Source organism: Pseudophryne corroboree, chromosome 3, assembly GCF_028390025.1.
Source record: "Pseudophryne corroboree isolate aPseCor3 chromosome 3, aPseCor3.hap2, whole genome shotgun sequence".
Lineage (NCBI taxonomy): Eukaryota > Metazoa > Chordata > Amphibia > Anura > Myobatrachidae > Pseudophryne > Pseudophryne corroboree.
The window spans coordinates 584,832,131-584,858,648 of record NC_086446.1 but is presented as its reverse complement, the minus strand read 5'-3'; the positions used below and the strand labels follow the sequence as shown (position 1 = coordinate 584,858,648).

Sequence of the window (26,518 nt, the reverse complement as noted above, 5' to 3'; positions counted from 1 at the left end):
AAACCAATGTGACTTTTGGAACCCAAAACTACATTGAGATCCCAAAGTGCCACTGGAGGCACAAAAGGAGGCTGTATATGCAGTACCCCTTTTACAAACGTCTGAACTTCAGGGACTGAAGCTAGTTCTTTTTTTTTTGGAAGAAAATTGACAGGGCCGAAATTTGAACCTTAATGGACCCCAATTTCAGGCCCATAGACACTCCTGTTTGCAGGAAATGTAGGAATCGACCCAGTTGAATTTCCTCCGTCGGGCCTTACTGGCATCGCACCACGCAACATATTTTCGCCAATTGCGGTGATAATGTTTTTGCGGTTTACATCCTTCCTGGCTTTGATCAGGATAGGGATGACTTCATCCGGAATGCCTTTTTTTTTCTTCAGGATCCGGCGTTCAACCGCCATGCCGTCAAACGCAGCAACGGTAAGTCTTGGAACAGACAGGGTCCTTGCTGGAGCAGGTCCCTTCTTAGAGGTAGAGGCCACGGATCCTCCGTGAGCATCTCTTGAAGTTCCGGTTACCAAGTCCTTCTTGGCCAATCCGGAACCACGAATATAGTGTTTACTCCTCTCCATCTTATCAATCTCAGTACCTTGGGTATGAGAGGCAGAGGAGGGAACACATACCCTGACTGGTACACCCACGGTGTTACCAGAGCGTCTACAGCTTATTGCCTGAGGGTCCCTGGACCTGGCGCAATACCTGTCGAGTTTTTAATCATGTGGAAGACTTCTGGGTGAAGTCCCCACTCTCCCGGGTGGAGGTCGTGCTGAGGAAGTCTGCTTCCCAGTTGTCCACTCCCGGAATGAATACTGCTGACAGTGCTATCACATGATTTTTTTACGTGGGTGACTGCCGTGATGTTGTCCGACTGGATCAACACCGGCTGACCTTGAAGCAGAGGTCTTGCTAAGCTTAGAGCATTGTAAATGTCCCTTAGCTTCAGGATATTTATGTGAAGTGATGTCTCCAGGCTTGACCATAAGCCCTTGATATTCCTTCCCTGTGTGACTGCTCCCCAGCCTCGCAGGCTGGCATCCGTGGTCACCAGGACCCAGTCCTGAATGCCTAATCTGCGGCCCTCTAGAAGATGAGCACTCTGCAACCACCACAGGAGGGACACCCTTGTCTTTGGTGACAGGGTTATCCGCTGATGCATCTGAAGATGCGACCCGGACCAATTGTCCAGCAGGTCCCACTGGAAAGTTCTTGCGTGGAATCTGCCGAATGGGATTGCTTCGTAGGAAGCCACCATTTTACTCAGAACCCTTGTGCATTGATGCACTGAGACTTGGCTCGGTTTTAGGAGGTTCCTGACTAGCTCGGATAACTCCCTGGCTTTCTCCTCCGGGAGAAACACCTTTTTCTGGACTGTGTCCAGGATCATCCCTAGGAACAGAAGACACGTCGTCGGAACCAGGTGCGATTTTGGAATATTGAGAATCCAATCGTGCTGCCGCAACACTACCTGAGATAGTGCTACACCGACCTCCAACTGTTCCCTGGATCTTACCCTTATCAGGGAATTGTCCAAGTAAGGGATAACTAAAATTCACTTCCTTCGAAGGAATATCATTATTTCGGCCATTACCTTGGTAAAGACCCGGGGTGCCGTGGACCATCCATACGGCAGTGTCTGAACTGATAGTGACAGTTCTGTACCATAAACCTGAGGTACCCTTGGTGAGAAGGGTAAATTATTGACATGAAGGTAAGCATCCTTGATGTCCCGAGACATCATGTAGTCCCCTTCTTCCAGGTTCGCAATCACTGCTCTGAGTGACTCAATCTTGAATTTGAACCTCTGTATGTAAGTGTTCAAAGATTTTAGATTTAGAATCGGTCTCACCGAGCCGTCTGGCTTCGGTACCACAACAGTGTGGAATAATACCCCGTTCCCTGTTGCAGGAGGGGTATCTTGATTATCACCTGCTGGGAATACAGCTTGTGAATGGCTTCCAAAACTGTCTCCCTGTCAGAAGGAGACATCGGTAAAGCCGACTTTAGGAAACGGCGAGGGGGAGACGTCTCGAATTCTAATTTGTACCCCTGAGATATCACCTGAAGGATCCAGGGGTCTACTTGCGAGTGAGCCCACTGCGCGCTGAAATTCATTGAGACGGGCCCCCCACCGTGCCTGATTCTGCTTGTAAAGCCCCAGCGTATACTGAGGGCTTGGCAGAGGCGGGAGAGGGTTTCTGTTCCTGGGAACTGGCTGATTTCTGCAGCCTTTTTCCTCTCCCTCTGTCACGGGGCAGAAATGAGGAACCTTTTGCCCGCTTGTCCACGAAAAGACTGCGCCTGATAATACGGCGTCTTCTCATGTTGAGAGGCGACCTGGGGTACAAACGTGGAATTCCCAGCTGTTGCCGTGGCCACCAGGTCTGAAAGACCGACCCCAAATAACTCCTCCCTTAATAAAGCAATACTTCCAAATGCCGTTTGGAATACGCATCACCTGACCACTGACGTGTCCATAACCCTCTACTGGTAGAAATGGACAACGCGCTTAGACTTGATGCCAGTCGGCAAATATTCCGCTGTGCATCACGCATATATAAAAATGCATCTTTTAAATGCTCTATAGGCAAAAATATACTGTCCCTATCTAGGGTATCAATATTTTCAGTCAGGGAATCCGACCACGCCAACCCAGCACTGCACATCCAGGCTGAGGCGATTGCTGGTCGCAGTATAACACCAGTATGTGTGTAAATACCTTTTAGGATACCCTCCTGCTTTCTATCAGCAGGATCCTTAAGGGCGGCCATCTCAGGCGAAGGTAGAGCCCTTACAAGCGTGTGAGCGCTTTATCCACCCTAGGGGGTGTTTCCCAACGCACCCTAACCTCTGGCGGGAAAGGATATAATGCCAATAACATTTAGAAATTATCAGTTGTCATCGGGGGAAACCCACGCATCATCACACACCTCATTTAATTTCTCAGATTCAGGAAAACTACAGGTAGTTTTTCCTCACCGAACATAATACCCCTTTTTTTGGTGGTACTCGTATTATCAGAAATGTGTAAAACATTTTTTATTGCCTCAATCATGTAACATGTGGCCCTACTGGAAGTCACATTCGTCTCTTCACCGTCGACACTGGAGTCAGTATCCGTGTCGGCGTCTATATCTGCCATCTGAGGTAACGGGCGCTTTAGAGCCCCTGACGGCCTATGAGACGTCTGGACAGGCACAAGCTGAGTAGCCGGCTGTCTCATGTCAACCACTGTCTTTTATACAGAGCTGACACTGTCACGTAATTCCTTCCAACAGTTCATCCACACAGGTGTCGACCCCCTAGGGGGTGACATCACTATTACAGGCAATCTGCTCCGTCTCCACATCATTTTTCTCCTCATACATGTCGACACAAAAGTACCGACATACAGCACACACACAGGGAATGCTCTGATAGAGGACAGGACCCCACTAGCCCTTTGGGGAGACAGAGGGAGAGTTTGCCAGCACACACCAGAGCGCTATATATATATATATATATATATATATATATATAGGGATAACCTTATATAAGTGTTTTTCCCCTTATAGCTGCTGTATAGTTAATACTGCGCCTAATTAGTGCCCCCCTCTCTTTTTTAACCCTTTCTGTAGTGTAGTGACTGCAGGGGAGAGACAGGGAGCTTCCCTCCAACGGAGCTGTGAGGGAAAATGGCGCCAGTGTGCTGAGGAGATAGGCTCCGCCCCCTTATCGGCGGCCTTATCCCCCGTTTTTCTATGTATTTTGGCAGGGGTTAAATGCATCCATATAGCCCTGGAGCTATATGTGATGCATTTTTTTGCCATCCAAGGTGTTTTTATTGCGTCTCAGGGCGCCCCCACCTAGCGCCCTGCACCCTCAGTGACCGAAGTGTGCTGAGAGCAATGGCGCACAGCTGCAGTGCTGTGCGCTACCTTGTTGAAGACAGGACGTCTTCTGCCGCCGATTTTCCGGACCTCTTCTGCCTTCTGGCTCTGTAAGGGGGTCGGCGGCGCGGCTCTCGGACCCATCCAAGCTGGGCCTGTGATCGTCCCTCTGGAGCTAATGTCCAGTAGCCTAAGAAGCCCAGTCCACTCTGCACGCAGGTGAGTTCGCTTCTTCTCCCCTTAGTCCCTCGATGCAGTGAGCCTGTTGCCAGCAGGTCTCACTGAAAATAAAAAACCTAAACTAAAACTTTCACTAAGAAGCTCAGGAGAGCCCCTAGTGTGCACCCTTCTCGTTCGGGCACAGAGATCTAACTGAGGCTTGGAGGAGGGTCATAGGGGGAGGAGCCAGTGCACACCAGATAGTCCTAAAGCTTTCTTTAGATGTGCCCAGTCTCCTGCGGAGCCGCTATTCCCCATGGCCCTTACGGAGTCCCCAGCATCCACTTAGGACGTTAGAGAAATACAGCAAGAACATAAAATATACTGTAAACCCATTGTTCTGGCCAGTATCTCTCCTTACCACTGCTTTGAACAAGATGGAACTTGTAAACAAGATTACATAGTAAAAGTTTTCAGAGGCCACTTATTGGATCACATATCCCAATTGAGACCTGGGCGTCTGCACTGTGTTTAATCTAGCTGGATTAAACCAATTACAAGCATTTATTGCACTCAAAATAAGGGTACATTGTTCAGTACTTCAAACAATTGTCTAAACAAGACTGTGAAAGCAGACTTACTGGGTCAGATGCCACTGCAGAGCAGCGCTGCACAAGACCATTGAAGGTTCTCTGTAGTGGTTGATGCTCTGCAAGCAATTCCTTTTTTTCTATTTTTTCTAAAGGCATACGATGATAACTCTACAACAAAACAAAAATAACTGATTCGGGGAAATTAAAATATAAAGATATATATATCTTATGTATATAACTAGATAAACCAAAGTACAAGTACATGACCAACAAAACGTATAGCATAATCCAAACTATACAGGTAAATATTTAGTTAAGCATCAACGTAAAAATACAAATTCTTGTATTTGTTATATACTACCTACAGACAATTTCTGTTCTCTTTAGATAAGAAAAAAGTAAGCATAATATAAGCAATGACATTACTATCTGAAATAGTTTACAATCTGACTATACTGAAGACACTGGACAAAACCAGAAAGCCACTATAAAATAAGTATCAAGTAATACCCTTTCACACCGCCAATGCCGGATCCCACCCGTGAATTGGAAATGGGTCCTTCCCGGTTGGGATCCGGCATTGGACCCTAACAGATGGCTTCCCGACCGGGCAAAATGCCGGGCCGGGTGCCATAGCGGTGGGGGTGGAGACGGCAGCAGGGGCGGAGCCAGCAGCGGGAGATGAGCTCATCTCCGCACCGCCTCTCCCTATTGTAGTGAACGCGTCTCGGGTCGAATCGACCCAGGAACCCGTTCATGCTGCCACTGACCCGGTATTCAACCCGGGAATAACACTGCTTTATTCCCAGGTTGAATTACTGGGTCAGGCGACCCGGGAATTCGACCATGGCCCTTTCACACCGCACATGACCCAGGTCGATATCGGGTTATTTGTGCGGTGTGAAAGGGGTATGACAGCGGAAAAGATGAATCTGCAGATTTATTGGCTCGTACCTGCATGCTTGCTTCTTTGGGCGCGCCAGGGGGGGTCTGGCTGGGATCCAGAATGCCGCCCACATGAGGCTGGAGGGTCTCTGGCTCTGAGGGTAGGCTCATCACAGGAGCAGTAATGGGAGCTGGAGGAATCAAAGCATTTGGCTAGAAGCAAAAAAAGCACAAGGCTTAGAAGGGTTAAATATAATACAAAGCATTTTGACAAAATATTTTAACACAATTTGTTGTAAAAAGTAATTGCTTCAAAAGGATATTTCACTAATTGTTAAAAGAATAGGGTACTTGCTCAGATAATTACATTTGATATTCTCCATTAACTTGAAAATTATAATTTGCCTGCTACAATTACAAGTGTCTACACTGTTTATAGATCTACAGGGACCTATTCATAAAACTCTGGAGTACATAAACAAGTAGTAAAGGAGAAGGGTGTTTTGTCAGGCTGTATAACAGTCACACTGTTAGATGATGATTATAATAATAATGTTATTTATATAGCACTTTTCTCCTAATAGTACGCAAAGTGCTTTACATTTGTCTTTACAGCACAAAAGACAAAACAAGCTTAACATGGGACATTAGTGAAATACTTGGGTGAACAGGTAAGTATTGAAGATAACATAACACGGTCGAGTCACATTATTATGACCACCAGCTAATAGCCAGAGTAACCGCCATGTGCAGCACGGACAGCAGCTAGACGGGCAGGGAGTGACTCAATAAGGTGCTGGCACACGTACATTTTGACTGTGAGTTGCTCCATTGCAGCGAGTCGGTCGGCCCTCACGCACCTTCCTAGCCAACGTTCACAGTAATGGCACGTGGTGCTCTGCTGTTTCCAAGTCGGTTATTCGCAATGGTGCCATTTGTCACGATACACCTTAACCACAGCAGCACACACATTTCACAAACTGCGCTGTTTCAGAAATAATGCCACTGCTGGGAGGGAGGTTTTGCGTGCACATGAATCCTGTTCTGTGGCATGCTGCAGAACAGGATCCAGCCAGTGGCACACGGGATTTTATAGAACACAGTGCGGCACAGAACACATACTGCACCTACTGTATAGATGTGTTTGTCTCTGCCTCTGACGGGTTGGCCACCCCTGCTCTAGGGTGCTGTTATTCAAAGAAGATTGGGAAACACTGATCTATACCATAGACCAGAGTTTCCCAAACTGTGTGCCGTGGCTCCCTGGGGTGCCTCGGGACACTTGCAGGGGTGCCCTGGGTTGGTGGTCCAGGACCAATTCAAATTATTCATGGTCAATATAGCATGCAAAACCAGTACTGGTGGCTGCCAGTCATAAAATATGTGACCAAACAGAAGCAAATCTTGTCCCTCACCACACAACTGACCCTAAGGATGACATATAAACGCGATCTACTTAAAGTAATATTTCTTTCAAAATTTCTCAATAAGAAGTTTTTGGCCTAGGGGTGCCGTGAAATTTTTTTTGATATTCTAGGGCGCCGTGATTCAAAAATGTTTGGACTGCCATAGACTGACGCATTTTATAATATGGTAACAAAGCAATCAATTTTCAATGCCCTAATGTGAGAAATAGGTTAACTGAGAGTAGCAAAAGAACACACATCTTCTCACTAAAATATTTTAAGGAAATACTGCACAGATATCTTTATTAATATTATTTCAAGAAAAGGTTTTTTTTGTTGTTGTCAAGAGAGTTCACTGGAATGTGAATATTTCAGTTACCATTGGGGTGTTAACACATTGGCTCAGCTGCTTCTCAAACAGCAACATGAATGTAGAACTAAGCAGCAACAAAAAGCAGCAGGGGAATAAAAAAAAAAGTAAAGTCTTGGGACATGTGTGAGATGCAGAAGTGAGAGCATAATTCTGCCTCCGCTGAGCCACGTAGTCAGTACTGATCCTCTCCTACATCAAAAGGAGATGGTTTTAACGAGCAGCTAATCCTGTTGTAGTAAGCACAGCCTGCAGCTGATTCCCAGCCAGGCCTTCTAAGAAAGCCAAAAGCTTTAACTTGTGAGAGCACAGGGGGAAGAGGAAGACCACAGAGAAAGTATACTCTGAGCATCATCAACCCCTTGGCTTCCTGATATATTCCACCACATTGAAACACTCTGACAGGCGCAATCATTGCTGGCCTAAAATGAACTAATTACTCTTTGTACAGAGCATAATACAGGACTGAAGGAGCAGGGACTTCAGCTCGATGTCTTGGTCTGTATTCCCTTGTCCTTACGTACATGTAATGGATCTTCAAATCAAAATCAAGGCATACTGTATACTGCTGTTTTGAAAATGGATACAAGTCATATATGTCACTGCTTTACTTTAAATTAATGTACTTCCATTTTAATTAAGGCTCATTGTCTGGAGACCCCTTGGACCAGATCTAGCTTCTTATGGCCCCAAACTGCCCTAATTACCCCATGGACCTTACAGATAACTTTTTTTAAATTCCTCGGCAGAAGCTCAGTTATAACATACTGTAAATGGTACAATGACATCAAAACTATAAAGACATTACCCACAGTTCTTGCAACCCCTCCTCCCCCACAAAAAAACAAAACCCAACAGCTATAATTTTACATGAAAATCGTACACAAAATAGTTAAATAATGTATGCTAATTTTTGTAACTATATTAACTATACTCCTTTCATGCGCTATGCAACCAAATTATTTTCCAAAAACCACAACAAAGATTTGCAGCGAGTTGCAACATAGCATCTGTGGAAGCTGTACAAAAAAGAAAATAATTAAGTATGAAATTGAAAATTGGTTGACATGCCATTACTCCAAGTCAGAAATACTACTGCCTGTATGTTTTCCCCCACTCTGTTACGGAGGTCATTGCTTTAAGTTTCTGACTGGTGTCCAAATGTTTATCTAGTCCTGCCTGCTAGATTACCTTTTTCCACTGCATACCAGCTTTCAATGAGAGGGAATCAGACCAACCTTCCTGTTCACTAGCTGTTAAGAAAACACATTATATAAGTAATTGTCACTCAACTCTTTCCCATAAGCAATGTAGGCAAGATGAACAAAAACAGGATTTGAAATACCTACCGGTAAATCCTTTTCTCGTAGTTCATAAGGGATATTGGGGACAGATTAGTACGATGGGGTATATACAGGTCCAAAGGAACCAGTGTACTTTACATTTTTTCAACTGGGTGTGCTGGCTCCTCCCCTCTATGCCTCCTCCTACAGGTCAGTTATCGGTAAAGCAATGAAAATGACATACTTGAGAGAAGGAACATAACAACAAAAGATGTGGTGAGATTTACACACCAGCACACCAACATATAACTTAGCCAGCAACGCCTGGCAACATTAACAGCAACAGCTGAACAGGAAAAACAGGACAGAGAATCTGCAGAAAAGTCAACGCACTGAGGCGGGCGCCCAATATCCCTTATGGACTACGAGAAAAGGATTTACCGGTAGGTTATTTTCTCTAGCATCCATAAGGGATATTGGGGACATATTAGTACGATGGGGATGTCCCAAAGCTTCCAGAACGGGTGGAAACGTGCGGAGACTGCTGCAGCACCGCCTTCCCAAACTGGGTATCCTCTTTGGCCAGGGTATCAAACTTGTAGAACTTCACAAAGGTGTTATTCCCTGACCAGGTAACAGCTCGGCATAGTTGCAGGGCCGAGACTATACGGGCAGCCGCCCAGGAAGAGCCCACCAACCTGGTAGAGTGGGCCTTCAGAGACTGTGAAACAGGTAAGGCTGCCGACGCATAGGCCTGTTGGATAGTAAGCCTAATCCAACGAGCAATGGACTGCTTTGAAGCAGGGCAACGCTTTTTCCGCGCTTCATAGAGCACGAACAAGGAATCCGTCTTGCTGATCCGAGCCGTCCTCTTGACATAGACTTTCAAGGCTCGTACTTCATCCAATGCCTCCGGAGGAGCATAAGTGTCAGAACTGGACAGAATCACAATAGGTTGATTCAAGTGAAACGCGGAGACTACCTTCAGCAGGAATTGCTGTCTAGTCCTGAGCTCCGCTCTGTTTTCGTAAAAGACCAAGGGGGAAATTTACTAAGATGGGAGTTCTATTTAAGATGGGATGTTGCTCATAGCAACCAATCAGATTCCAGGTATTATCTTCTAGAAGGTGCTAAATAAATGAGAAGTAGAATCTGATTGGTTGCTATGGGCAACATCCCATCTTAAATAGAACTCCCATCATAGTAAATTTACCCCCAAAGTACAGACTTTTACATGACAAGGCCCCCAATTCTGAGACACACCTAGCAAAAACCAGGGCCAGTAACATCACCAATTTCCATGTGAGGTACTTATCTTCTACCGTCGTCAGAGGTTCAAACCAGGAGGACTGTAGAAAGCGTAACACTACATCCAGATCCCAAGGTGCAGGTTGTATGTGAAGCACCCCTTGCAAAAAGGTCTGAACTTCCGTCAAGAGAGCTGAAATCTGGACCTTAATGGATCCCAGACATAAGCCTTTATCTACTCCAGCCTGCAGGAAACGTAGGAACCTTCCCAAGTGGAATTCCGCAGAGGGATATGTGCGTTCCTTGCACCAGGAGACATATCTCCGCCAGATATGATGATAGTGTTTTGACGTCACAGGTTTTCTGGCGTGCACCATAGTGGCAATGACCTTCTTGGAAAGCCCTTTGTGAGGTAGGATGTTCCGCTCAACTTCCATGCCGTCCAACGAAGTTGCTGTAAGTACAGGTAGACGAACGGTCCTTGTTGAATTAGATCCCTTCTTAGTGGTAGAGGCCAAGGGTCCTCCACGGACATGTCCAGAACAGCCGCGTACCAGGCTCTTCGGAGCCAATCCGGGGCAATCAAGCTTGCTCTTACTCTTTGATGCCTGATCCGCTTGAGCACACTTGAGATCAACGGAATCGGAGGAAACAGGCAGACCAGCTGTTAAGGCCAAGGCGATGTCAGCGCACCCACTGCGTTCGCCTGAGGGTCCCTGGTTCGTAAGCATCGATCTGTGGGCAACCCCACCTGTCGATGATCTGTTGAAACACCTGAGGGTTTAGTCCCTACTCCCCCAGGTGGAGGTCGTGGCGACTCAGGAAGTCAGCTTCCCAGTTGTCCACTCCCGGAATGAAGATCGCAGACAGTGCTCTTGCATTTCTTTCTGCCCAGAGGAGTATTCTTGACACTTCTGGAATGCAGGCCCTGCTTTTTATTGCTCCTTGTCGATTGATGTACGCCTCGGCCGTGGCGTTGTCCGACTGAACCTGGATCGCTCGATCCCAGAGTAGAGGGGAGGCATGAATCAGAGAATTGTAAATGGCCCGAAGTTCCAGGATGTTGATCGGAAGGAGGTCCTCTTGGGCAGACCACCTGCCCTGGAACTGTGCCCCCTGGGTGACAGCCCCCATCCTCTCAGACTCGCATCCGTCGTGAGGAGGATCCAATCCTGAATCCCAAAGCGTCGACCTTCCTGCAGGTTGGAAGACTGTAGCCACAGGAGGGAAATCCTGGCCTGGGGTGACAGCCGAATCATCCGGTGCATCTGAAGTAGGGAACTGGACCACTTGTTCAGGATGTCCAATTGGAATGGTCTGGCATGAAACCTTCCGAACTGAATCGCCTTGTACGAGGCCACCATCTTTCCCAACAATTTTATGCAAGTGTAGTAATGTAGTGATCGTTCAGTAGGGCGAACCGCAGATAGGCCCGATGAGGAGGCTAAATTGGGATATGGATGTAAGCGTCCTTGATATCCAGGGACACTAGGAATTCCGGTTGTTCCAGGCCTGTGATCACCGCTCTCAAAGATTCCATCTTGAATTTGAAAACTTTCAAGTAAGAATTAAGGACTTCAGATTCAGAATGGGTCTCACAGACCCGTCTGATTTTGGTACTACGAACAGACTGGAGTAGTAACCTTGTCCTCATTGTTGTAGGGGTACTGGAACAATGACCTGGGACGACTGGACCAACTTGTTGATGGCCAGTAGTAGCGTACCTCGCATATTTTCCAAAGCTGGTAAGCTTGATTTGAAAAATCGTTGGGGAGGAGTACCGTCGAACTCCAGTTTGTAACCCTGAGAGATAAGGTCCCTTACCCAAGCATCTTGGCAGGAACCGTGCCAGATGTGGCTGTAGTGATGTAACCAAGCTCCCACCATGAGATCCCCTTGGGGTGGGTGGGCACCGTCATGCTGAAGTCTTTGCGGAAGCAGAATTGGTGCTCTGATCCTGAGATCCTGCAATGGCTGGTTTCTTAGGCTTACCTCTGGTGCCTCTAGCTGCGTTGGGAGGCCCCCCTGGCCCTAGATCGAAATCTAGAGGACCGAAAGGACTGAGTAGAAGGCCCGGGTAGGTAAGTCTAGCAGGCGGAGCTCCTGAAGGGAGAAACGTGGATTTCCCAGCAGTAGCTTTGGAGATCCATGCGTCCAATTCACCTCCAAAGAGCCATTCACCTGTAAAAGGAAGAGATTCCACATTACATTTGGAGTCAGCGTCAGCAATCCACAGACGCAACCATATGGCTCTGCAAGCAGACACAGCCATAGCAGAGGTCCTAGCATTAATATTGCCAATCTCTTTAAGGGAGTCACAGAGGACTCTTGCCGTGTCCTGAATGTGTTTTAGAAAAGTTACAGTAGTAGACCTTCCTGAATTTGAGAAGCCCAGGAATGAATTGCATGCGTCATCCAGCAACCAGCAATGACCGGCCTTTGAGCTACACCTGCAGCAGTGTAGATAGGAAAATTGAGGCCACTCTAAAATCTATCTGCTGGGTCCTTCACCGTAAAGGAGCCCGGAGCAGGAAGTACCACCTTTTTAGAAAAGCGAGAGCCTGAGACATCCACTGCTGGAGATTCTTCCCAGAATTTTCTGCCTTCGGGGCAAAGGGGAATGTATGCAGAAACCGTTTGGACACCCGATATTTGTAATCTGGATTTTTCCAGGCTATTTTAAATAAGTCATCCAATTCCTTGGAATCAGGAAATGTGACTGTCAGTTTGTCTTGTGGGAGGAAAAATGACTGCTGAGTATTAGCATCCTCCAGGGCTTTAACACATCCCGAATAGCCAATATGAGGGGTTCAATACCCTGGGTAGGGGTGGAATCCCCACTTATGGGGTCCACATCATCACCATCATCCTGTTTATCATCATCAGTATCTGATAGAAGTGCAGGTAGAGCATGTTTTTGTGCATGCACCTGTTGCAGACAGGGAGGGATGTTTAGCCGTTAAACTTGCCCTTGCTCGTTGCAGTTCCTGAGTCTTATTGGCAGTTGCAGTGAGTTGAGATGACATATCAGACATCATAGTTTTGATAGCCCCCAACCAAGAGGGCCCTGGACTCTCCCCACATTGTTATCAGCATTCTGAGATGACTGACTACACTGCTCGCATGATATTGAGCCAGATGAACTAGGGGAGAATCCAGCATTACAAACACTGCATAACTTCTGTTTTACCATATTGAATAAGAAAAACAGGAACAATACACATACAACACAGCCTGAAATACAATACAAGCCTGTCCTATTGCATGTGAGAGGAGACACAGGAGAGAGGACACCAGCGCACCCAACGCTGCACAGCCTCAGTGCGGCTGTCAGCGTTTTATATATGTAAACAACAGTGAGACTGTATTATAAAAAATCCCTCAGAGGGATGTTACTTTTGCACACTATAGCGGCTCTCCCCCTCTACACTCGGTACCAGTGATCCAGGGACTGTTATGGAAGAGCTGTTGAGCCTGCTGATGCTATGCAGAGGAAGGCACCAAAAATGCCGCTGAGCCCGCTCTCATGTAGCTCCACCCCCAGACATGGCGCCGAAGCTACGGGGTTATATTTATACTGGCCATGTCTCCCTATGTTTGTATCCTCACATAAATGCTTGGTACAGTGTATTCTAGAAAGTCTCATGCAGGGGCTACAGCGGGTGCCCCCCAGGAGGGACCCGTACGCCTCACCCACACTTCAGCCGCACAGTGAACTGGCGAGTACTCACCACCGATTATCACCTTCAGGCAGCGTTAGGGGTGTGCGGCATGCTGCGGCAGCCAAGGTGCCATGCCCCGCTGAACAAACAGCCCCTCAGGACGGTGGTCCTGCAGCTGGGAAGCAGCGCAGCACCTCGTAAGGCCGGTGACCGTCCCACCCCTAACTCCCACGGTGCAGGTATGCTATGGGCCAAACAGCATACCGAAAGAAATAAAAATTTTAAAGAAATTGAAGAAAAACTCTGGAGCTTGCAGAGTGTGCATCCTCTCCTGAGGGCACTTTTTTCTAAACTGACCTGTAGGAGGAGGCATAGAGGGGAGGAGCGAGCACACCCAGTTGAAGAAATTTAAAGTGCACTGGCTCCTTTGGACCCGTCTAAACCCCATCGTACTAATCTGTCCCCAATATCCCTTATGCTAGAGAAAGGTAAACAGATATATGTTTTTACATAGAGCATTAGCTTACTTTAAGGAAAACTTAAGCTTGGTCATAGCTGTGAATTGCTTGGGGTTGTAGAGAGGCTCACTAAACATCAATGTAAAAAAGTTTGTTAATAACTTCCTATTCAAACATAACATCTGCCCTGTCACTGGACAATGCTTTACTCAGAAGCTCCCCTTGCTAATAAAGGGGCCTATTTACTAAGCTTTGGATGGAATTAAAGTGGACGGCGATAAAGTACCAGCCAACTAGCTCCTGTCATTTTTTCAAGCAAAGCCTGTGACATGGCAGTTAGGAGCTGATTGGCTGGTACTTTATCGATTGATTTCTGTGATACCCTATATGCAGAATTCTTGGACAGGGGGATGATACTACTACTACTACTTATAGATAGTAGGCTGATATGAATAAATTGTTTCAAATTTCAAACAAGAAAAAACACCTTTACAGTGAAAAACAGAAGTATGTTCTGGTGATTTTGTGTCACTTGAGGCACAGTACTCACAGACTGGGTGCAGGGTGCTAATGAGTGATACTCAATATGCAGAAAGTGTACAGCCCACTCATCTAAATTACATAATGTATCTGCATTTCGACCAAATCGAAGTTGCTGTTCAGTACAAATATCAGTGTTTATACAATCAGAGCTTTGTATACAAGGATAAAAAACACAGTTTTCAATCTGACTCTCCTCAATGACGTAATGCAGAGCTCAATGTACCATCTAAATCAGGGTTTTTCAACCACTGTGCCCTGGCAGTCTCCAGGTGTGCCGCCATAGAAGCACAGCCAGGCCTGTCAGTGTTTTGCTGCTACTGCTTTGCTGCTACTGGCGCCCTGGAACGATTAATACTGGTGGGTTTAGTGGTTGAAGAGCCAGTTCTAATTTTAGGCAAGGGCAGTGTTGGGCTCTTCTGGCTTTCTCAGATGTGGCTCAGGCGTTACCTATGGAAAAGCTGCGACATGACATCCTAGGACACGCAACTGACCATGCATCACCATTATATATGAGTGTGCCTTGGCAATATTTAAATCTTGTTCAGTGTGCTGCGAGTTGTAAAAGGTTGAAAATCTCTGATCTGAATGTTGGAGACTTGGACATGCAGCAGCACAAAGTGAGATGTTTAAGCTCTCGGGGAGTGTACAAGCTCTACACAGTACAATTTCCCTAGATATTCTACAAGGCAAAATAAAATATCTGATATGCGTTAGGCAAACAAAGAAACGGAACAAATACGCACGTGCAAATATACAAAAGGTGCAACACAAGTCATCAGACTATTACATTTTTGAGCTCAGATCGTCCCTTGCTACATGTGTTAGCAGGCAAAAACAAGGTGTTTTTTTAGGCAATGACAAATACAAAAGTTTGCACTCTTTTATATACATATAAATGCTGTGTCATTTTGTTACATTTTGCCAAGGAATCCTTTAGTCTATCATTTTATTTGTTATGTCCAGGTTCCTCGATCTTAATCAAAGTTGCTGTAATTGCTGGTTTAGGTCTCACTATAAACTAACTGGAATTTAAGTAACAACAGCAAAAAGCTTCCAAAAGCGGCACTACAGCACAACACAAGCGGCACCTGCTGTCCATACTACAAAGCAGCCCAGTAATTCACACTGTTTACCTGCTGCATCTTGTCGGTTCTCCAGCCATGGAAAAGAACCTATAAAGTAAAGGGTCATTCAGACCATTCCATTATGACATGTTTAAGCCACTTTCAAAAACCATTGTGGGGCCTGATTCAGAGATAGATGCAGTCCACACAGCCACTGCGTCTGTATGCAGTGGCTGTGCGATAATAAGCTAATACTGCAGGAGGTGTGGTGTGTACATAGACGCCTCCTGCTGGTGCATCTGCGGAATGACAGTGAAATTCACACTGCTGAAGCCACGGAGTCCAATGACACAGCCACTGGCTTCGCCACGCCCAGAAAATGGGGCCAACACCCTCCCTTTATCTACAACACTGCAAGTCACCTCCCCCAAAAGCAGCATAATCTCAATCCCGCTGCGGTGTTTGTAGCACTGCAAACTACATCACATCCAAAAACATTGGCGATGTATGTAAACATCACGTTTGCACACATCTCTGGATTAAGCCCTGTGTCTTCCTTTTCCGACTGATGCCAGCTTGCTCCAGTTCCCTAACATAGTTGTTGTAAGCCACAGGAACCCCTTATACTTTAAATTAGAGAGTACATAACTTGTTTTTACTATGTAATTACTAAATATGTTTGGATGGGGAAAGAGATGGTTAAAGTCAATTTAAGTTTGAGTTACCAAAAGTAGAATTTTATAATCTACCTTTCACCCTCCATTTATTTTACATCTGATTCAGTTAAGGGCCCTATACACGGGAGAGATGTGTGCTGAGCGAACCGCTCTGCACACATCTCTCCCGCCGCTCAGCACACATCCCGCTGTGCAGGGGAGGACAGGGGGCCGCTCACTTTCCCTAGCGGATGAAATGAGCGACGTGCTAGATTGGCTTGCATGCAGGCTCGATCTAGCACCGGAGATCGCGATGTGCGGGGCCGCGCATAGCTATCGCTGTGGGGGGTACACACGAGTGATCTGTGCTTAAAATCTAAGCAATCTAGTCAGATTGCTTAGATTTTAAGCATGGATCTCTCAGTGAGTACCCCCCTTCTGCCTTTCCAAATCATGACACCCATTGTAAATTAATGTCCTTACAAAGCATGAGGAATGTTATTGTACTCATACTATGAAAGCAGATGCTGGAGACAAACCTGGGAGCAACTGTACAAATTGTAGTCCACTTATAAGTACTTGTTAATTATACGGGCACGGAGGAGCTGCTGTAACATGAACTCCATCCTACCTCTACTTCCAAAGGAGCATGGCCATCCGATCTCAAATGCAGGGCAATACTTAAGTGGCCAGCATGCATCACAAATGCCATACTGTATTTTGCCCTGAATGAAAACACTGTTAACATTTATAACCCTTGCAATGCAATATGGTTTGCTGGTTGCAATTTTTTCTATCAAGCTTATAGTCATACATGGCGTGTTTGCAGAAAGTGGAAGACACAAGGGAGAATCCTGCAGAGCCACTCAGGTCATGGGGTGGGCAAAGTAGGTGGTCTTGGATTTCATTCAAGAATGGGCATATTGTTAAAGCGACAATCACTTACAAGGCAAAACCAGGTTGGTTTTGCCTTGTAAAGGATTGCAGCTTTAAAAATACGGTCATTCTTAAGACAAAATCCTGGATCTCCATCTTTTTGCACCCTATTACATTTACCCCTTTATGTCAAGTGTGGTGCCTGCATTATTAATTACCTAGTTAATTCATAGAGAAGATGAGTGTTGTCCATGGCAACTAATCAAAGGTATGCTTTCATTTTCTGGCCTGTACAAGACAATGCTACTCTACATCTGAGTTGTTGCTTATGGTTGGTTTCTATACCATTATATGCACCATGCTTACATATAAAATGTACCTGTCGGAGGAGGTGGCAGACTTGTCGGTGCTCCGGGTCCTCCATGATGAAATCCCATACCCATTGAGTAGTTAAAAGGAGCATGGGAGGCTGCCATAGAGGGAGGTGTTGGAGGCTGGCCCATCCCTAGAGATGGTCTTGAAGCAGGATGAGAGGCAGACGGATGTGAGGAAGGAACAGAGGTTGGAGTATAGAAGTTAGGTCCAGAAGGTGGAGGAACTCCAGGTACATTCATAAAGAGAGGAGGTACATGTCCCATCGCTGGTGATGGAGGGAGAGAATTAGATGCTGCGGCATGAGGAATTTGTTTAAATTGCGTAGGAGGTGCGAATCCTGAAGACAAATAAACCCAGAGTGAATTCATGATAAAGTGAGAACATTAATTTGATAAAAACATACAGAGAGAGAGAGAGAGAGAGAGAGAGAGAGAGAGAGAGAGAGAGAGAGAGAGAGAGAGTGTGTGAGGAGACCAATATGTATCAACACAATTAAATGTAAATATTATTTGAAATACATATGTCATACTTAATAACCCAGTTCTGCTTCCGTTATGAAAGCGTTATGCTCATCGGTGTGTTGCATGTTTATTGTACAGACACTTCTATTCACTAGTATGACAACAATTACATGTTACTTTACTCTACAGGTTAAAGTGAGCCTGTCATTTTTATTTTAAAGCATTTATCATTACAATGAAGTGTATTTTTTGTTATTTTTTATTTTTATATGAAATTACATCCTTGTAATATTTATTAATTTACATATTTACTTCCTAAAATGTAGGCAGGGCTACAATTCATAGCTACTGTAAACATGCGGCCACTAGAGGGTACATCTGCCCGGCAATCTGCAAAATGTGTTATCCAGCGAGAGAGAAACTTATTCCAACCTGAAGAGTCACAAGTATGTCAGACTCATCTGAACTTATATTTGTCTGCCCATATCTACATGCATTGTTAATATTACTGCAACATGTAAATTGATCTGCAGCATTATACTATAATGCTCCATATGACAGAGGGATGCAGTCAATATTCCGGCTGTCGGGATACTGGCGATCAAGAGACCAACGCCGGAATCCTGACAGCTGGTGAAATGCCGACCACGGAAACCAGACACACGCTCGGCATTCCCACTCGGTTGGTCGGTCCTCGCCACCAACCAAGGGGGAATAGAACATGTGGGGAGCGAAGCGAGCTTGATGTGTGGCGAGCGCAACGAGCGCGCGATCGGACTCGCTGCCTCACTGCCGGGATTCCAGCAGATGGGATGCCGCTGTCATTACAGTGACAGCCGGCATCCCATTTGCCGGGATATCATATGTATCCCATGACAGAGAGCAGAAAGAGCTGGTGAAAGACACAGAGCAGCCTCAACGAACTAAGGGGCAGATTTATTAAGCCTGGTGAAGTGATAAAGTGAAAGGTGATAAATGACCAGCCAAATCAGCTCCTAACTTCCATGTTACAGGCTGGGTTTGAAAAAAAGACAGATGACTGGCTGGTCCTTTATCACCTTCCACTTTATCACTTCACCAGGCTCAATAAATCTGTCCCTTAGTAACAGACGCTACTGTACAATACTGCTGCAGCCTTCGTTCTAGGAACTCCACATGCATATGTAATAAGAAAATAATGATCCATCCAATTAATATATAACATTCAAATAGAGATTCAAAATAATTTTGTCTATATTCTAACATACTTCATTTATTTATAAATATAGTATATATGTGCAAACAAAAAAAGACTAATGAAAAAACATAGGGCCTTATTCAGAATCATCTGAAACGTTGAGATTTTTATTTGGACTCAGGCTGTGATTATTTGCATTGTGCTTGCGTGGCTTTACAACCTGTGGTCCGGGTTGAGAGTGTACAGTCTCAGGAAGTGTGTGTACTTCTGCTCGCAGTGGGTGTGAAGTCGCAGGCAAAGTATTGTAAGGGTGCGGTGTGGGAGTCTAGACACAAAGTAAGACTAAAATGGAAGCTGAAAAGTCTCAAACGCAATCTCCTGAAAGGGTTAGAGTTTTGTTTTCTCTGACCCCGGTTTAAGGGTACAGTTGAAAATTGAAGACTTACTGGGATATTCAATTACCCCCGGAAAGACATTGTGAGTAAAAACTCCCGATGTTTCTTCGGGTTTTGCGTTCAGACTATTTAATTTAATCGGCAGGTAAAAAGTGCAGTTTCACCCAAAAATACACAGGTTCATTGAAACCTGTGTGTTTTCGGGTGAAATAGCCCCGTTGCTGTAATCAGGGATTTTGCTTCGCCTACCGGAGGAAGGTGAAACAAAATCCCAGATAAACCACGGCACGCGCCGGTTTATCGAGGCTAATTAGATAGCCCCCGGCGGCGATACATTACATCCGACAGCAAGTTGGGGTAATTGGATATCCCCTTACGTGTGACTGGTTGCAAATGGTAAAAACACCCCCATTTATGCAGCAGTGCTCCCGGTACAAACTATATTGCTAAGCAAGGGGTGTAGATATATTTTGTTATTTATTTTGCAAGCAAGGAAAATTATGTCTGCTATTGAGTAGTTCTGTATTTAAACCAAATTTTAGAATTAAGAGGTTTGTGTACTAAACTTGGAGAGAGAGATAAAAATAGATGGTGATAATGTACGAACCAACCAGCTCCTAACACTTATTTTTTAAACACAGCCTGTAACATGGCAGTTAGGAGCTGATTTGGTGGTACTTCATCACCGTTAACTTTATCTCTCTCTAATGTTCAGTACATATACCCATAGGAATCAGGATATGCCCCTCCCAACTCAATCTGTTATCTCATTTTAAATTTGCCCCACTTGCCGTATAACAAGGTTTTGCCAAGGAGCAAATTGCTCCTTTTCTTGCTCTGCATTAGGCCCAGGAGCTGGGTTACAATGATAAACTAGACCCTCTGCATCTGTTAAACATTTAGCTTTCACGATAAAGTCCTGAATAGTGGATTTAGGGCCTAATTCAGAGTTGATCGCAGCAGCAAATTTGTTAGCAGTTGGGCAAAAACATGTGCACTGCCGGGGGGGTGGGGGGATTGGTTGGAGTTAAATATAACATGTGCAGAGAGAGTTAGAGTTACTATACTGTAAATTCAGAGCGATTGCTAGCAATACAGGGATATTAAGTCTGAGATTGGGTAACTGCACCATGGTATGAAAAAACTGTGACTGTTGTGGAGACCAGGGTTGGAGAGGTAGAACACAAGCGTGTGCACTGATAGTAGCCACAAAAAATGGGAGCTATCTGATCTCCTGCTAAAATGTAGGAATAATATAATGATAGCACAGAAACAGAGAAAAGACCTCACAAGACTAGAGTAGACTGACTTAATGAGCTTTTCAGCAAGAATTCCTTTGCAGTTAGCATCTCAAATAAAAGACACACGGGGGGGTCCACTAGGCCTTCTCCTCCAGGCATATGTACTAAGCCCATGATTTCTAATTAGATTCAGAGGTACCATATTTGGAAAAATATGTGAGAAACGGTAAAAAGATACATAGGTGGATATCATTTACCTCATTCATTCAATGATAGGCTTCTTCTGGCACTCTGTGTGGTTCTGTATGTGATCCAACCTTATCCATCTCTCAGTGGTATGCAGTCAGAATGTAGACATTGTGAGAATGTCAACACCCAAAATTAGGGTAAGATGAAAATCACATGCAAAACTGCACTGTCAATATATCGACAGTATATCAGTGTTGAAATTCAGACCATGGCCCTCATTCCGAGTTGTTCGCTCGCTAGCTGCTTTTAGCAGCATTGCACACGCTAAGCCGCCGCCTACTGGGAGTGAATCTTAGCTTAGCAGAATTGCGAACGAAAGATTAGCACAATTGCGAATAGAAATTTCTTAGCAGTTTCTGAGTAGCTCCAGACTTACTCAGCCATTGCGATCAGTTCAGTCAGTTTCATTCCTGGTTTGACGTCACAAACACACCCAGCGTTCGCCCAGACACTCTTCCGTTTCTTCAGACACTCCCGCGTTTTCCCCCAGAAACGCCAGCGTTTTTTCACACTCTCCCAGAAAACGGCCAGTTTCCGCCCAGAAACACCCACTTCCTGTCAATCACAGTACGATCACCAGAACGATGAAAATTCCTCGTTATGCCGTGAGTAAAATACCTAACTTTTGCGTAAAATAACTAAGCGCATGCGCATTAAGCGACTAATCGCAATATAGCGAAAATCGGCAACGAGCGAACTCGGAATGACCACCCATGTCAACATTCCTAATGTCGATTTAATATACCCCACCCCTTTCAGCATGTTGCCTCTGTCTGCACCATCAAGTATTTTTGACATTAAATCTTCCATCTAGAGAGTCACCAAAACCCCAATAAATCATATAACACACACAATTCACAAGTCCTTCAGCTGTGCTCCACACAAGGTAATGATCTTCAGTACATCCTCATACACTAGGCCTCAATACGCCATATGCCAATTTGCATCGCAAGCACAGCAATATACCACTCAGTGGGGCAGATGTATTACGCCTGGAAAAGGGATAACAAAGTGATAAAGCAGTGACAAGTGCAAGGTGATAACGCACCAGCCAATCAGGTCTTGTCATTTTTCAAATCCATAATGAATGGCTGGTGCATTATCTCCTTGTGCTTATCACTTCTTTATCCCTTCTCCAGGTTAATACATCTGCCCCAGTGTATCAGAGATGATAGGCTTCAACTGCACAATAATTAGTTTTAACGCACGCACAGATGAAGCACAACAGAACTTGGCATGAGAAAAAGCTGCTGCATCGTTGCCCTTCGTATACAGATTTGTGCTCATTTGCACAGATATATACAAAGGTCACATATCAAACTGATCAGTCCAAGCTAGCAAAGTAGTTTTGTTGCTTTCAGTAATTTTATTTGTGCGAATGACGCACATTTTGAGCAAGAAGATGCTAGGTGCGGCTGAGGTCATCCAGGACATCATGCACCGATAGGTGCTGTTTGACGCAACTAAAGCCACAGTGTATAATAAAGAACACACCTGTAGTCAATTTAGTTTCATCTACAGAGCCACAAGAAACAATGTAAGTAATTATGTGGTAAGGCAGATGTGACTATATGGACACAGCAGCTGCGGTAAGGCAGATGTCACTGTATGGCCAAGGCAGCTGCGGTAAGGCAGATGTCACTGTATGGCCACTGCAGCTGTGGTAAGGCAGATGGGACAGTATGGCCGCTGCAGCTGTGGTAAGGCAGAGGTCACTGTATGGCCACTGCAGCTGTGGTAATGTAGATGGGACTGTATGGCCACGGCAGCTGTGGTAAGGCAGATGGGACTGTAAGGCAACGGCAGCTGTGGTAAGGCAGATGGGACTGTATGGCCACGGCAGCTGCGGTAAGGCAGATGGGACTGTAAGGCCACGGCAGCTGTGGTAAGGCAGATGGGACTGTAAGGCAACGGCAGCTGGGGTAAGGCAGATGGGACTGTATGGCCACGGCAGCTGCGGTAAGGCAGATGGGACTGTAAGGCAACGGCAGCGGTGGTAAGGCAGATGGGACTGTATGGCCACGGCAGCTGTGGTAAGGCAGATGGGACTGTATGGCCACGGCAGCTGTGGTAAGGCAGATGGGACTGTATGGCCACGGCAGCTGCGGTAAGGCAGATGGGACTGTATGGCCACGGCAGCTGTGGTAAGGCAGATGGGACTGTATGGCCACGGCAGCTGTGGTAAGGCAGATGGGACTGTATGGCCACGGCAGCTGTGGTAAGGCAGATGGGACTGTATGGCCACGGCAGCTGTGGTAAGGCAGATGGGACTGTATGGCCACGGCAGCTGTCCAGTTAAGCATCACATCAAAATGGAAAAGATTTTACAGGAATAGAAAATTGTTATACGTTCTATTCGCTAGTTACGTAGAACTTGTACATGATAAACTGTGTTCAGCATTTAGCATATTCTCAAAAGGAGTAAGGGACCATTATACAGTAGCAGAAAAAAAAAATATTTCTTGTTAAAACTGGAGTATTGATGCATCTTTAAAATAGGACAACATATCCGCAGATAACAAGGTAAGCAGGGGTTAACGGAGCAAAACAACTGCATCTTTCTGAAAGTCAAGCAGACAGGCACAGAGATGTCCTCTCGCTAATACACTTGTCAACAGCCTGAAAGTCACAGGCCAGGAGAAACTTATTTCCCTGCTGCCATTATAACTCCAGCCCCTTGTGAAGAGTAGCCCACAAAGAACCAACACAGGAGAATTGTATTTAAACAAAACAGCATCAAGGACCTGCAGAAATCTCCCACAGCCACTGGAGTGTTTGGCAACAGTTGGCAGATTAAGCACTTGAGATGTGACCAGTTCCCCGCCCACCTGCCACCAGTCTTTCACCGATCTAAATGGATTGCAGACAAAGAGTGGCAGACCTCATGCATAAGTCTAGAATCAACCTGATGTTACAGAGAGTCTACACCGTAAAAGCAATTATGTGAGAATTAAATCATAAAAGCAGCTCAGTGTGCTTCAACAGAGAAATTTATGGGATTAAAACCGACATTCCATTAAACCAGACATTAATGCAAGTTTTAAAATATTCTTTCAAAGTTACTTTACAGAGAAAAGAAGTGGCACCTGCAATAGAAGTTTCTGGCTAATCTGTATTAACATGCTGAAGTAGACAGGTTTTTCTATGGTTCTGTCTGTAGGTAACACATGGGGATTGGATAAACCGAAAACCTACACATATCTGCCAGTTACATAACAATACATCATTTATAGATGTCCTGTCAGACTACAGTGAGTTCTCACAGGACACAGAGAGAAGGTGGCTAGCTATTGAGAAGTAAAAACAGTAGCTAGTGTGTCTACAGCAGTGGTTCTCATACTCGGTCCTCAGGACCCCACACAGTTCACGTTTTGCAGGTCACCTAGCAGGTGCACTGTGTATTCATTACTCACTGACACATTTTAAAACATCCATAGGTGGAGCTAAATATTTCACTTGTGAATCTGTGAGGATACCTGGAAGACATGAACTGTTTGGGGTCCCGGGGACCGAGTTTGAGAACCTGTGGTCTACAGGCAATAATATAAACGCACTTAGTGACCGAATCAGAGTTGCAAGTAATTCCTCCTGCATACAGATCTCGCAAGTTTACCAATCAGTGCATGTGTCTGTGTCACAAGAAATGTTGCTATTGAATAATGACACTGATGCTAGAATTTACGTTTAATTATATTAAGTACATTTTAACTCCGTTGTACGGATTCGGTATGATATACCAATGGACGGATGGCAGCGGTCATAATACAGACAGCAGCATCCCGTCCATCAAAATTTCCGACAGCCTCCCAGAAAGTACCCTAATACTCCCCTGCCCCCTACCCTACCCTACCCTCCCTTGTGGGTGCCTAACCCTAACCTGCCCTTCCACGCTGCCTAAACCTAACCCTCCCCGCTTGGTGCCTAACCCTAATCTCCCCTTGTAAGTGCCTAACCTTAACCCCCCCCTCCAAAATGTCTGTACAAATTCACTTTTGATTTTCTATTTGCTCAACTGCGAGAGGCCTCAGAACCAGTGTTGCCTCCAGAGGTGGGGTGCAGTGCCGTTCACATTTCAAATAGGGGAGCCACACCAACTACCACCCCAAACACTGCCAAACTTTGCCAGTTGCAACTCATTGGCAGTTGGTGTGGCTCCCCTATTTGAAATTTGTCCTTTGCTGCAGACACTACTTCTTGGAACCATTTTAGCACAAACTTTTATCATGTTGAGCTCTTGATGCAAAACTTCACTAGGGAATGGGCAGGATGTGGGAGTTCCGATCACTCCTCTGTGGGTGTGGGGAAATAGCTGAAAAAAATAGGATTTTAATACCTACCGGTAAATCCTTTTGTCGTAGTCCATAAGGGATATTGGGGGAACTAGTACAATGGGGTATAGACGGGGTCCAAAGGAGCCAGTGAACTTTAAATTTCTTCAACTGGGTGTGCTGGCTCCTCCCCTCTATGCCCCCTCCCACAGGCAGTTATAGGTAAAAACGTGCCCGAAGGAGAAAGGACATATATGAGAGAAGGAACAAGATAACAAAGGGTGGTGAGATTAATACACCAGCACACCACAACATATAACAACCAGCAACAGCTGGTAACAACAAAATGAACAGCTGAACAGGTAACTATAGAACAAGAACCTGCAGGAAGGTCAACGCACTGAGGCGGTAGCCCAATATCCCTTATGGACTACGAGAAAAGGATTTACCGGTAGGTATTAAAATCCTACTTTCTCTAGCATCCATCTTGGAAAGGCCCTTGTGAGCTAGGATGTTCCGCTCAACCTCCATGCCATGCTTCTGACTGGTAGAGGCCAAGGGTCTTGGACGGACATGTCCAGAAGATCCGCGTACCACGCCCTCTGAGGCCAATCCGGGGCACTTAGAATTGCCTGGACACCATGATTCCTGATTTGCTTTAACACTCTTGGGAGCAATGGGATTGGAGGAAACCGGTAGACCAGCCAGTACGGCCAAGGCGACGCTAGAGCATCCACTGCCCTCGCCTGAGGGTCCCTGGTCCGCGAGCAATACCAGGGAAGTTTCTTGTTGAGACGAGAAGCCATCATGTCTATTTGTGGGCAACCCCACTGGTCGATGATCTGCTGGAACACCAGCCGGTGGACGACTCAGGAAGTCCACCTCCCAGTTGTCTACACCCGGAATGAAAATTGCTGACAAGGCTCTTGCATTTCTTTCCTCCCAGAGGAGTATCCTTGCCACCTCTTGCATGCAGGCTCTGCTTTTGGTCCCTCCTTGACGACTGATATAAACCACCGCCGTGGCATTGTCCGACTGTACCTGGATCGCGCGATCCTTGAACAGAGGAGAGGCTTGAAGCAGTGCACTGCAGATCGCCCGAAGTTCCAGAATGTTGATCGGAAGGAGGCTTTCGTGGGCTGACCACCTGCCCTGGAACTGTGCCCTTGGGTTACAGCTCCCCATCCCCTCAGACTTGCATCCGTCGTGAAGAGGGTCCAATCCTGAATCCCGAAACTCCAGCCTTCCAGGAGATTGGAGGACTGTAGCCACACCAGGAG

At 45.7% G+C, this 26,518-nt stretch overlaps 1 protein-coding gene across 7 annotated transcripts in view; it reads right to left on the bottom strand.

The window, feature by feature from the left end:
* SEC31B (SEC31 homolog B, COPII coat complex component) overlaps positions 1 to 26,518 on the bottom strand; it is a 302,520-nt gene that overhangs the window by 12,960 nt on the left and 263,042 nt on the right. For 5 of the 7 annotated variants that reach the window (XM_063961423.1, XM_063961428.1, XM_063961426.1 and 2 more), the window contains 5 exons: positions 17,452 to 17,784; positions 15,610 to 15,648; positions 8,474 to 8,535; positions 5,576 to 5,719; positions 4,670 to 4,789 (listed from right to left, as the gene is read on the bottom strand). In XM_063961423.1, coding sequence (XP_063817493.1) covers positions 4,670 to 4,789; positions 5,576 to 5,719; positions 8,474 to 8,535; positions 15,610 to 15,648; positions 17,452 to 17,784 — 698 coding nt within the window. The remainder of the gene's footprint in view (positions 1 to 4,669; positions 4,790 to 5,575; positions 5,720 to 8,473; positions 8,536 to 15,609; positions 15,649 to 17,451; positions 17,785 to 26,518) is intronic. The other 2 variants (XM_063961427.1, XM_063961430.1) reach the window with 1 other exon arrangement.